This window comes from Temnothorax nylanderi, unplaced genomic scaffold (assembly GCF_030848795.1).
Source record: "Temnothorax nylanderi isolate EJ_2023f unplaced genomic scaffold, tnyl_v1.0 TNYL_tig1265_pilon, whole genome shotgun sequence".
NCBI classification, from domain to species: Eukaryota; Metazoa; Arthropoda; class Insecta; order Hymenoptera; family Formicidae; genus Temnothorax; species Temnothorax nylanderi.
In genome coordinates this window covers 1,867-15,839 of record NW_027250327.1, presented here as the reverse complement: position 1 = coordinate 15,839, position 13,973 = coordinate 1,867, and the positions used below count along the sequence as shown (strand labels likewise).

General features: G+C 48.0%; 1 protein-coding gene across 1 annotated transcript; it reads left to right on the top strand.

Moving 5' to 3' along the window:
- Positions 1 to 4,563: 4,563 nt before the first annotated feature.
- On the top strand, positions 4,564 to 12,785 carry LOC139787094 (uncharacterized; the record flags this gene model as incomplete). The annotated part of the gene is made up of 6 exons (XM_071726187.1): positions 4,564 to 6,945; positions 7,097 to 8,559; positions 8,675 to 9,685; positions 11,059 to 11,234; positions 11,430 to 11,821; positions 12,644 to 12,785. Coding segments are annotated over exons 1-6 (5,566 nt in total), but the record flags the coding sequence as incomplete, so codon positions are not given.
- Between the last annotated feature and the right edge of the window lie 1,188 nt (positions 12,786 to 13,973).

The window sequence follows — 13,973 nt, the reverse complement described above, 5'->3', positions numbered from 1 at the left end:
ACGGCGACAGCGTGGATGTCTTATTAATCACTATAAATATAATGTCAATACGCAGCCGGAAAATTATTTCTTTTCATTACTGCTCATGTTTAAACCGTGGCGGAAAATAGAAGATCTTAAAGATGGATGTGATACATATACAGAAGCATTTCACAAGGGAAAGTTATATCTTACGGAAGCATTGCAATATCATGAAAAATTAGAGGAAGTGCAAAAAGCATTTGAAACTGCGAAGCAATTAGTTGACCAATATTTAAATGATTTTGAAAAACAGCATGAGTCTCAAGATGATCCCGATAATCCAATAGGTGTTCAAAATATTGAGGCTGGTGAAGCGATGCAAGATTTTAAGGATCTTGGTGACAAATTAGATCAGGAAATCGATGTATCTGAAATGATTTCAAATATGAACGCAGATCAAAGAAGAATATTTGACAGAGTGATCAACGCCGTAACGATATCGCCGGATGATAAACAATTTAAACATTTACTATTATACGTTAGCGGAGAAGGAGGTACTGGTAAAAGTTTCTTAATTAAAACAATTAAATGCTGGATAAAACAAAATCTCAACAAGGATACTGCTGTAACAGCACCTACTGGTATAGCGGCGTTTAATATCGCTGCTTTAACAAATCACAGGCAATACCAGTTACCTGTTGAACATGGTGATCAATCTCCTAAGTATACACTATTATCTGATCACGTTTTGAAAGTTTTACGGGCAGATCTTAAAGATGTTAGTCTTATTATAAATGATGATGTTTGAGATTGCGCTACCCTTGCTGAAAATCGCATTAATCGCATGTCAAGTAGCCTCTTCAAGAATTTGTCGACGTTAATGTTCAATATGGCATGGATCTTTCATCGCATCGGAAAGTTCGCTAATCGCTAGCAATAACACAGCCACGGCCGACCGGGCGCACAAATAAAGTCAAACAACAACGCTTTTGTGACCGGAACAACGAATGGATTTACTAAAAATTGAAATATAGCCACTTACTACTTGGGCTGTGTTTACGGTCGCCACTGTATTTTCAGGCTTAAATACAGAAACCCGATACAACTGCGTTGCCCCGTCCTTCCTTCTTTCAGCAAGATGGCTGTCGTTTCTACGTCGCAGGCGCGTTCAAGGCCGTCGGCCACGCCCTTGTTAAGCGAAGCGTATATACGGAACTTGGGATAGGATGTTCACTGGGGTCGCGAAGTAATGCTTTTTGTTTATTATAAACAAATAATAGTTTATTAAAAAATAGATTGTACAGCAATCTCTCCTAGCGCGCGTGTTCGCTCGACCGCGTGTAACTACGTCGAGTTGTTGTCGAAAAACCGCTTATTCGGTTAATGCGGATCTTAACGATCAATATAAGCGCAATAGGAATATTCCCGTATCACGCACTCACTGTCTCTAACAATAGATTAATCACGCTACTGACGCTAGCGGATAACGGAATAAGACCGCCTTTTTCGATGTGTATGACGCAACCGGTATCTCTACGAATTAACGTCTCGAAAGTTCGCGACGGACTGTCCGTGATAATATTTCGTTCACGCTACTAACGCTAACGGATAACGGGATAAGAACGCCTTTTCCGATTTGTATGGCGCAACACGTGTTGACGCCTCGAAAACTCACGACGGACTGTCCGGGAGGAACGGGTCGAGTTCTCCCACCTTAGACTCACGCATGCGCTGAGTCGTCATTTTAGGCGCGCAACCTTCGCACTGGCGGAGCGCACCTTCGGGTGTAGATGGTACGACTCCATCTGCACTTCGCTTGCCGAGTCGTTCTTGGGACTCGGCACCTTTTCGTGAGATGCTACACTAAAGTGCAACGGCGCGACTTGGCTTTCGCACTCGCGTGAACCAAACGCGTCGCTGCACGCAACTTCGCGCAAGCGAACCAAAAGTCACTCGACTCGCATCGAGTGACTCTCAACGTCACAACAGACGAATCCTATGAAACCAGGTAAGTATTAATTTTCTCTTTCTTTCAGGTACCCGGGATCGCCATGGAATCGTCTCATCTAATCACCGGAGTCGGTGTAATAAAGGTAAGTATAAAAGGTAAGTATAACGCGGCTTATAAGTACCGCACGCATAATTGCATAATAATAAAATCTTAAATCGACAGGGAATAATGTTTAAGTATCAAAATCATGAATATAATATCAAATTGGCTGAATGCCGTCTAAAAGTGTAGAAAGTTCACAAAAGTGTAATAAAGTGTAACTGAATATAATGAAAATCAATGCATAACGCAATGTGAAATAAATCTTTGCCTGGAACAACTCCATTTGGCCGTTCTCTCTTCCGTGAGATGTAACTGTAAATAATACATGTGAAATTTAATGAATTTAACGAATCTGCACTCGGAGTGCTAAAAGTGTATCAAAAGTGTAACTGCCGTGGCTGGCTCATCTCGCACGCTTATTCTAAGACGTCGAGTGTAGAAAGTGTAAAAGGTGTTGCACCTTTCGGTGGCTTGGTCTCGCCCGCTGATATCTGTCATGCAGGTGTAAAAAAAAAGTGTCAAAAGTGTGGTTAAAGTGTAGAGCCTTCGCCGGCTCGTCTCGCACGCTGAAATTGACATGCAAGTGTAGAAAGTGTCAAAAGTGTAAACAAAGGTGTAGAGCCTTCGCTGGCTCGTCTCGCACGCTGAATCTTAGAAACAGGTGTAGGTGGTGTATCAAAGTGTACTGAAAGTGTAATTGCTTGAAACGCGTTAAATTATGTGAACTTTTGCTACATACTCGGGAATTCGTCCCGCTCGTTGTTTGTATTAGTATTATAAATGAAATTAAACAAATGAAATATCTTTTAAACGAATTGTGTCGTCCAGCTGTCATTCTTTGATCAGCCGTGGATCTACTCCTACGCCCAGTATTAATATGTAGAGTGTAAATAATAAATATAGTGTTATGACCATGTCTGTGTCAGGGAAATTGATAATTAATGGAAAAAATATGATTATTGATGTTATTAAGAATTCTGAAAGTCTCATATTAAAAATTGTGGTTCCGAATTGTTTTTAGCTGCGTAAACTAATAGGATCATATATATTATGAATATTGTAAAAAGTATCAGGATAAACGTTATAATCGTTATGTAAAATCTGTCTGTGGGCATTTTTAATAACCCTTGTTTGAATATATTAGAATTATAATGCAAATTAATGCTACTGCAAAAGAAATAAATGTTAACGTTAATATTATTGGTTTGTACCTCTCTGGAGGCATTACTCTCCTTCCAAACGGATTCTTCAGGAATAGGATGTGTAATTAGGGTAATTTTTTGTGTTTAATTGTAAATCTCTTTTCTTTATTTTAGAGTGTTGCTTTTTTAGCTTGTGGTGTGTAACAGGTGTATGTATCTTTGTGATGCTCGTATGGCTGTTCAACAGTGTTGTTATTCTAAAATTTTAATTCTACTCGATCAATTCGTAAAACGTTAAAACATAAAATCATTATAAAATGTACCCTTTTGGTACTTGTTGCTCTTAAAGCATATATAAAAAATAAATATGACCTTTTACATAAAGTCTTTGTACATGTGCACCCTATAGGCTCGCGTACTCCTTCTCGGGGTCGGCTGCACTCGGCTGCTGCACCTCCTCCACCTCGACCATCATGGGCTGGCACTCGTCCCGCCCGGCCTGTCCAGCGGGCTGTACGCTTACCTCCAACAACCGGCGCACCTCCTCGTCGGGGTCGCAATGATGTGTGTCAGGGTTTATCTGGCTGTATGTTTCGCAGAGGCCGCTGTCCTCCTCGTTCTCGGTCTGGCTATGCTGTTCGGGCGCTGATCTGTTCGCACCCTGCTCCTTCTGCACCTTTTGTCTCTGCGGTTGGTCCCGGTTCATACTGGAACTCGGCTCGCTGCTTCCACGACTCGATCTGGGAACGGAGGGTTTATCCTTCGGTTTTACTTTCACTAAGGAAAGATCCATGCCATAAACATGACACTCGAAAACATGTAACGAGCACGTCGGATCTTCAACCGAAACCGTGACGTAAGCGCGATGACGTGGGCCATCGATGGCCAATCACCTTCCCGAAATTATTTGTAACGAGCCTGGAGGGAGTTTCGCCTCGGAGGTGATAAAGGGATCGCCGCTGCGCCGCGGAATCGATTTCGTTCGAGGATCACCGCCAGTACACCGCTTCATACCATTCGCACTCGCTTGCTTGATTTCACCCGCTTAGAATTATCGCTCGTGCAAATCGCTTGAACGCTACTTGCAAACCGCTTAAACGCTACTCGCAATCCGCCCTCGACACCGAATTAGCTTGTGCAGCTAAATTCTCTGCTTTTCGCTGTGATAGATTCAGTGCGCGCTATCACTCACGGCTCTGAACTCTGTAAATAATTGTACACATTAGACTGTGAATATACTTTGTTTTATTTTCGTGTATTTTTGGACTTGCTGTTTTCTTTGTGGTCGTCTCGTTGCCTCGCGCTACATCGCGCTACCGCGTGCTCTCGAACATTTCTGGTCCTTCGAGCCGGATTCGACCGGCAACCGCTAACTCGGGAGTGCTTCCTCAACGGACGACTGCAGCCATGAGCATGGATCAGAGCGCCTTGTTGAACGGTCAGCACGACATCCACAGGCGCATCGCCCACGCGATGACCAATCTACGGAAGCAGGGTACAGAGAACATCACCCTCGACGCTGTGAGAACTCGCCTCCGCATTCTCGACGACTTGTGGGCCAAGTTTGAGTCAAACCACGATCTCATTCGGGCATGCTACAGAGATCTCTACACCGAGAGTGAGTACTTTAAAACCGATTTCTTTGACACCGTCGAGAATGCGTACGTGCATCAGCACAGCTTGCTCACCACCTACGCAAGCACGTTGAAAGCCGCGTTGCCCCAGGTGCCAGCTGGGCCAGAGCAGGGTGGCGAACGCGCCCCCAAGACCTCGCTACCGCGTATCACGTTACCTTACTTCTCGGGCGCGTACGAGGAATGGCCGTCGTTTCGGGATCTCTTCCTATCGGTCATCGGTGAGAACTCGTCGATCTCGAACACGGAGCGGTTCCATTACCTCCGATCTTGTCTGCGGGGGCCCGCTGAAAAATTAGTGCGTTCGTTAACAGTGACCGGAACCAATTACGACCGCGCGTGGGCCATTCTAAGTAGACATTTCGAGAATAAAAGGGAGTTGATACGCTCCAACTTCGCCACGTTTACCGCCGTGGCGAAGATGAAGGGAGAAACCGCAGACGAGCTGAGCCGCATCTTCAACGCCGTCACAACCGCCGTCAATGCTCAGGAGAGCATCGGGAGGCCCATCGAGTCCCATGGAATGGACCTCTTCAACCACCTGGTTGTCGAGCTCTTTGACCAGCGCACGCGACTCGAGTGGGAATCGTTCATCTCCGACTCCGTCGATCCGCCGGAGCACGAGAAGCTCACGGACTTTATTGCGAAGCGTGTCCTCACGCTAAACGCCGCGAAACCGAAACCCGCCGCGAAAGCCTCCGATTCCACTCGGTCCGCGAAGACCCACGTCGCGAAACAAGGGTCTAAAGACAGTGCCAATCCGCAGTGCGCCCTATGCAAGGGAAAACACTCGTTGATGACGTGCAGCGATTTCAGATCCAAGTCCGCCACCGACCGAAAGACGGTTGTCGAGACCAGCCAATTGTGTTACAATTGCCTCGGCAATCACTCCGTCGCGAAATGTCAATCCGCGAAGAATTGCTTCACGTGCAAGGCTCGGCATCACACGATGCTTCATGAAGCCTACGTCCCCGCGTCGCCGTCCGCCGAGGTCAGCGCGCTGTCCGCCGTGCGTTCCGCTGACGACCGCAAGGCGATCCTCCTCGCAACCGCGCGAGTGACCGTCGCCAACTGCCATGGAGACCCTCATCCAGTGCGAGTCCTCATCGACCAAGGGTCTGAGGTCTCAATTGTCGCTGAATCTCTCGTGCAGCGCCTGCGCCTGCAACGATCTCGCTCCGCCGTGTCGATTTTCGGAATCGGGGGGTCGAAATCCGGGGCAACCCGCGGGAAGGTGACGGTGAGCCTTACGTCCGTGACAACCGGAGCCACGATTACCGCCGTCGCGTTCGTGCTGCCCCGCCTCTCTCTTTACCAAGGCTCGACGACGAAGAGCCCCGCTACGTGGCCCCATCTCAAAGGGCTGCCTCTGGCCGATGCGCGGTTTTCGGCTGGAGACCCGGTCGAGCTACTTCTCGGAGCAGAAGTGTGCTCCACCATCCTCGAAGAGGGCATTCGCAAGGGCGGACCGCTAGCCCCGATCGCGCAGAAGACAGCCTTCGGGTGGATCCTGTCCGGTGGCTGCGGCGCTTCAGCCCTCCACACGCGCGGCAGCTTTCAAGCGACGGCCGACAACGAGTTGGCCGATCTCGTGCGCCGCTTCTGGGAGCAAGAGGCAGAGCCCTCCGCTCCCGCCGCCCTCACGCCGGAAGAACAGAAGTGCGAGGACTTCTACGTGCAAACGCACGCTCGCACGGAGACGGGACGGTACGTGGTCCGACTGCCATTCCCCAAGGAGCCAACGACGTTGGCTGAGACGCGCCGACCGGCCGAACGCCTGCTGACCGCAATGGAGCGGAAATGCCAGAGGGACCCCCGGTTCGGCGAGCTCTACCGCCAGTTCATGCGGGTGTACGAGGAGCTGAAACACATGGAGTTAGCTTCCGTTTCTCCAGACCACGAAGTTAAACCTGAGTGCTACCTACCTCATCACGGAGTGCTCCGAGAGTCGAGCACCTCCACCAAGCTCAGGGTAGTATTCAACGGGTCACAACAGACGCCGTCCGGCGAGTCGCTGAACCACCACCTCCTCGTGGGCGCCAATCTGCTGCCCGCTCTGGCGGACGTCTTGATGCGCTGGCGCTGGCACCGCTACGCCTTCGTTACGGACATCGAGAAGATACCGGCAGATTCTCATTCACCCGGACGACAGGAAGTACCAGTGCATCCTTTGGCGTTGCACCCTTCTCGCCCTCGTGTGCGCGTACTGGCTCCTCACGGTAACGTACGGTCTCGCGTGCGCGCCCTTTTTGGCCATTCGGACGTTGCGCCAGTTGGCCCACGACGAACAATCGCGATATCCACAGGGAGCGAGCACGCTGCTCGAGGACACGTACGTGGACGACGTTGTCTCAGGCGCGAACACTTTGTCCGACGCGATCGCCAAACAGACACAACTCCGCGGGCTGTGCACGGCGGGCGGGTTCCCGCTTCGGAAATGGGCCGCGAACTGCGACGAAGTGCTGTCGGGAATTCCTCCCGAGCACCGACTCTACCACGAACCGCACTCATGGGAAGACAAAAGTTTTTCCACTCTCGGGCTATTGTGGCACCTGAGCGAGGACACGTTCGCGTTCGCGATTCACCCGCGCTCGGTCGCAGAGCCCACCAAACGACGCGTTCTCGCGGAAAACGCTCGACTCTTCGATCCGCTGGGATGGCTCGCTCCCGTGGTGATTCGCGCGAAGATCCTCATCCAGTCCGCGTGGCTCCAGAGACTCGATTGGGACGACCCGCTTCCCGCCGCCGACGCGCACTGTTGGAGGAGTTTCCTCGAGGAGCTGCCTCTCCTCTCCCGCTTGCGCGTGAACCGCTGGCTGGGCAGCGGAAACGAGGACGCGAACGTGGAGCTGCACGACTTTGCCGACGCGTCCGAGCGAGGGTACGCCGCGGCCGTGTACCTCCGCATCACCCGGAACGGCACCGTGGCCGTGCATCTGCTGGTCGCGAAGAGCAAGGTGGCCCCGGTCAAGCAGGTGACACTGCCATGGCTCGAGCTCACTGCCGCCGACTTGCTCACATCTCTCACAGATCACACTCGCTCCACCTTGCATTTGTTCACAGCACCCACTTTTCTTTGGACAGACTCGCAGGTTACACTGCACTGGATCCGCGGGCACGCCTCCCGCTGGAAAACCTACGTGGCGAACCGCGTGGCCCGCATCCAGCAGAAGCTTCCGGACGCTCAATGGCGACATGTCCCCGGGCGAGACAACCCGGCTGACTGCGCCTCCAGAGGAATCGCTCCAGGCGACCTGATGGACCATCCCCTGTGGTGGACTGGACCCGCCTGGCTCCGCGAGGACCGAACCCAGTGGCCGAGCGAGGGTCGGGAGATGTCCGACGGAGAGCTGCCGGAACGACGAGTCGTGGCGCACGTTATCACAGAAAAAATCGAGGCCGAGCCCGAGATGCTCCTCCGATTTTCCTCGCTGCACCGGCTTCTACGAGTCACAGCTTGGTGCTCTCGCTGGCGACGCGCCGCTTCCTGCACCACCGCACTCACCCTGCAATCGGAGGAGATTGACGACGCACTATTCCGCTGGCTCCGCGTGGTGCAAGCACTGCACTTCGCCGCCGAGATCACTTCGATTTCCGCAAACCGCACCGTTTCACCTCGAAGTCCTCTGGCGAGCCTGAGTCCATTCCTGGACGACCACGGCGTTCTGAGAGTTGGAGGCCGGCTCAAGCATGCCCTGCTCTCCACCGATGAGCGACACCCGATGATCGCACCGCCTTCCTCGTGGCTCACTCGATTAATCATTGAGTCGTGCCACCGTCGGACTGCACGGAGGAGTGCAGCTTACCCTTGGCCTGCTTCGTCTCCGGTTCTGGATTCCTCGGGGCCGCTCCATTGTCAAGCAGCGGTTGCATCGCTGTGTCAGATGCACCCGCTGGCGAGCCACGACTCCTCAGCCGCCGATGGGCAATCTTCCGAAGGGACGAGTCACTCCAGCACGCCCATTCCTCCGGACCGGCCTGGACTACGCCGGCCCGATCCTCATCCGCACGAGCAAAGGCCGCGGACATCGAGCGCACAAGGCCTTTATCGCCGTATTCGTATGTCTCTGCACCAAGGCTGTGCATCTGGACGTCGTTTCGGATTACACGACGGAGGCCTTTCTCGCCGCTTTCCGGCGCTTCATCTCCCGGCGAGGCCTTTGCGAGGAACTGTTCTCGGATTGCGGCACCAATTTCGTGGGGGCCGACCGAGCTCTGAGAGAGCTTCTCCGCGCTTCTTCCGCCGACGGCCGTCGCCTTGCTCACGCCGTCGCCACGGAGGGCATTAAATGGCACTTCAACCCGCCAGCTGCACCGCACTTCGGAGGACTGTGGGAAGCCGCCGTGAAGTCGACGAAGTTCCACCTCCGTCGGGTTATCGGAGAGACCACGCTCACGTTCGAGGAGATGAGCACCTTCCTCGCTCAGGTCGAAGCCTGCCTAAATTCCAGGCCGCTGCGAGCCTTGTCCGACGATCCGGACGACCTATCCGCTCTCACCCCAGGACACTTCCTGATCGGTGCTCCTCTCCTGGCTGTTCCCGAGCCCTCCTTGACTGACACGGCTGAGAGCTCACTTTCCCGGTGGCAACACCTCCAAAGGATGCGCGATCACTTCTGGTCTCGATGGTCGCGCGAATATGTAAACGGGATGACCGCACGCCCGAAGTGGCTCAAACTCGAGGATGCGCCTGCCGTCGGATCTCTGTGCCTGGTGCGAGCCGAAAGCACCCCACCGAGCCGATGGCCACTGGCCCGCATCATTCGACTGCACCCCGGAGACGATGGCATCATTCGAGTGGCGACGATTCGCACCGCCACGTCAGAGCTGGTTCGACCACTATGCAAACTCGTGCTTCTTCCCGGAGCTGAGGACCAGCCGACGCCGGAGGACGCGTGAGCCCATCGACACTCTCCGTCGCTTAATTAATTTTATAGGCCTTCCGCCTGCATTTTCTCTTGTTCACTTCGTGTAATCGTCCTTCATCGGCCTTCTGCCAATGTTGAAGATCCATTCAACCACTTATCTCGGCCCTCCGCCTCAATTTCACCTTCTGTGCGACACACAGATTCACTTTCACGTATCACTTCACTTCTCACATGTCACCGAATTCGCGTTACGTGCATCGCGAATGTTTATGTGTCTCGCTCGAGATCACCACGCGTTGTGATACTGCGCAGCCGCGCCGCGCCGCCATTGCTCGCTAGCACGCGCCGGAATCGCGATCACGATGAATCGATCGAAAAATCGATATTCTGCCGCGGCGTCGGTCGCACCGTCGAGCGCACCATGTTTCGTCAACACTTGCATAGGCGGGCGGGATGTTTGAGATTGCGCTACCCTTGCTGAAAATCGCATTAATCGCATGTCAAGTAGCTTCTTCAAGAATTTGTCGACGTTAATGTTCAATATGGCATGGATCTTTCATCGCATCGGAAAGTTCGCTAATCGCTAGCAATAACACAGCCACGGCCGACCGGGCGCACAAATAAAGTCAAACAACAACGCTTTCACTAAGGAAAGATCCATGCCATAAACATGACACTCGAAAACATGTAACGAGCACGTCGGATCTTCAACCGAAACCGTGACGTAAGCGCGATGACGTGGGCCATCGATGGCCAATCACCTTCCCGAAATTATTTGTAACGAGCCTGGAGGGAGTTTCGCCTCGGAGGTGATAAAGGGATCGCCGCTGCGCCGCGGAATCGATTTCGTTCGAGGATCACCGCCAGTACACCGCTTCATACCATTCGCACTCGCTTGCTTGATTTCACCCGCTTAGAATCACCGCTCGTGCAAATCGCTTGAACGCTACTTGCAAACCGCTTAAACGCTACTCGCAATCCGCCCTCGACACCGAATTAGCTTGTGCAGCTAAATTCTCTGCTTTTCGCTGTGATAGATTCAGTGCGCGCTATCACTCACGGCTCTGAACTCTGTAAATAATTGTACACATTAGACTGTGAATATACTTTGTTTTATTTTCGTGTATTTTTGGACTTGCTGTTTTCTTTGTGGTCGTCTCGTTGCCTCGCGCTACATCGCGCTACCGCGTGCTCTCGAACAGATGAAGTGTCAATGATATCTAATTTAACTTTCATGTATATACATTTACGACTATGTCAAATATTTGTACCATGGATGACGATTTCTTTGGTGGAAAGCATGTTCTTTTATTTGGAGATCTGCTTCAATTACCTCCTGTACGTGAAAATTTTATCTTTGTTCCACTATTAAAAGCAGAATTTGATAAATATATTGGCAGTGTGGGGACTACTCCTGAGGAATGGTTGTGGCAAAAATTTCAATATGATGAATTGACGATCAATATGCGTCAGCAAGGAGATAGATCTTATCGTGAATTACTCTCGAGAGTTCGTGTTGGTTTATTGACAACTTCTGATTCTGAGATTCTCGAGAAAAGAAAAATATCATTGAAAGGTCAGTCTTTCGATGCAAGATTATACGAATTGTGTAATTTTATTGATAATTTGCCGCCTGATACTGTTTGTTTACTGCCTACTCGTTATTTGTGCGATGTTCTTAACACTGCAATGCTAAGTCGTATTGCTTCGAAAGAAATATTATTAATTGCTGAAGATACGGTTGACTGTGATAAATATATTAAACGAACAGTACAAAAGCGATTGACGGATAATGAAGACGATGATACTAATACAGCTGGGCTTTTGAAACAAATTACAATTAAAATTGGAGCGAAAGTTATGATAAGACGCAATATTGATGTCACTTTGGGTCTCGTAAATGGTACAATTGCTACAGTTATTTCTGTTGTGCAGGATATATCTACCGATTCTGTAGAAAAGATTAAACTTCTCTTACCGTCTGGTTTGGAGTATTCTATTGAAAGAGTAAGTGTCAAGTTTAAAGTAATGGAGAAAGCATATGTTATCAGAAAACAATTTCCCATAACTCTCAGTTATGGCATAACCGTTCATAAAAGTCAAGGATTAACCTTGCGAAACGCTGTTATGGATATAGGCAATTCTATATTTAGTTGTGGTCAGGTATATGTTGCGTTATCCCGAGTAACCTCTTTGGATGGATTGCATTTAATTAACTTTGATCCTTCATCTGTAACGGCAAGTGAAAGAGCTATTAACGAATATAATCGGCTAAAACGAAAATTTCTACCGCAAGCACAAACAATTACTATTTCGAAAAAACGTTTTCGAAAAGTAAAAGATGTTCCGTGGACATTGTCGAAAATAATCAATGCCGGTCAAGAGTCAGACCAACAAGCTGGAAAAAGTACTGCTGAGCCGATACCTGCTTTGCAAAATAAAGATGGAGTTTCATGCTACGCAAATTCAGTAATACAATGTTTCTTGCAGTCAAGTATTATTAGGAAAGTGTTGCTTAAAGTTGATAAAGATGATTTAAGTATATTAGCGCATAAATATGACAAACGATTACCTAATTTGAATGCTGATGCGATACGGACAGATTTAGGAGAGCGCTTTACGAGTCGTGATGAAAAACCGGCAAAACGAGACGCTCTTGAATTTCTTATTGCCATTTGCACAAAATATAATTACATAAGAAATTTGGTCGGACATCAAGTTACTTGTACTACTAAGTGCATTAGCAACTCATGTGGTTATACGACAAAAATTATTACTGATAACAACATAGTTGTTCCAATTTCTATTAATAATTTGAAGAAGAAAAGTTATAATCTTAATAATTTATTAAAGGATACATTTTTAAATTGGGGTCCATTATACGGAAAAACATGCCAATCTTGTGCAGGAAATCTAGTATTTAGAAATGAATTAACGTTGACGAAAGAAATAGTTATCATTCATTTAATTTTGTTCTCGTCACAGGATAATAAATTAGTGAAAATACCACAGACATTTAATTTAAATGCCATACCAACGACTAAGATATCGATAGCTAAACAGCAGTATAAAGTAATAAATACTATATTTCATCAGGGTACATCTATTGAAGATGGTCATTATACAAGTATGTGTAGAGAAAGGACATTTTGGATTGAATTTGATAATGGAAAAATTATAGAAAGGAAACGATGGCCTACAGGTGCTAAAGGTATTTATATATTATTTTTGGAAAAAGTTGATAAGAAATAATTTATACAAGCAACATAATATATAATTTATACAAGCAACATAATATAGATGCATATTTTACATAAAAGCAATGTCCGGCAATGTATATATATATATATATTAACAACTTCAGACACATTTCTTTATAAGGTGTAATTTTTTTCTGTTAAGATTAAGATGCGTAACACTACAAAAAGGCGTGATATCCGTACAAAATTACCTTTTTCAAAAAAAGGTAAAAAATGCGCCAAGTACACGCATAGTAGTATATATGTATTATGTTGTTACCTCGAAAAAAACAAAGTGCTAGTATTATACCTCGAAATAACACCCTGTACATACTGTTTATATAAAATGCGTAATACTACAAAAAGGCGTGATATCTGTACAAAATTACCTTTTTTAAAAAAAAGGTAAAGAAAGGCGCCAAGTACACGCATAGTAGTGTATATGTTGTTACCTCGAAAAAAAAAACAGTGGTAATATTATACCTCAAAAAAATCTAAGTAACAAGTGGTAGACGTATGATCTTTGTATCTCGAAAAATCTCGAAAAAACCTAAGCAGTAGTATCTTTACCTCGAAAAAACCGAAGTAACAAGTGGTAGACGTAATCTTTGTATCTCGAAAAATCTCGAAAAAAACCTAAGCAGTAGCATTTTTATTTCCAAAAAATTATAACTCAAGTGATACACATGACAAAATAATTACGTTACCTTATCAAAGATGAGTCGCGCTTCAAGTGATCTATTTTACAATTACAAAAAAGAAATGATATCTCTTTTTAAATTACAGCGCCAATTACAGAGAGAACATACACTGAGAAAAAAATTTGTCAATCCCAAAAAATATTTAGTCCGATACGTTTGTTAACGATTACGTTAACGTGAAGGAACGTGCGCGTTGGAGAGGAGCGCCGTCCCTGAACGTGCTCGAATATTCGCGTTGGGAATCGCGCTTCTTGCGAGCAATGGAATTCGCGACACGCGGCTTACACGTGTTACTGCTAAACCGTGTCGACAGGTGATTGGCCGAGACCGATCAGGCGTCTTTCGGGAAGAGTCTAACGCTCGCGGGAGCGCGAT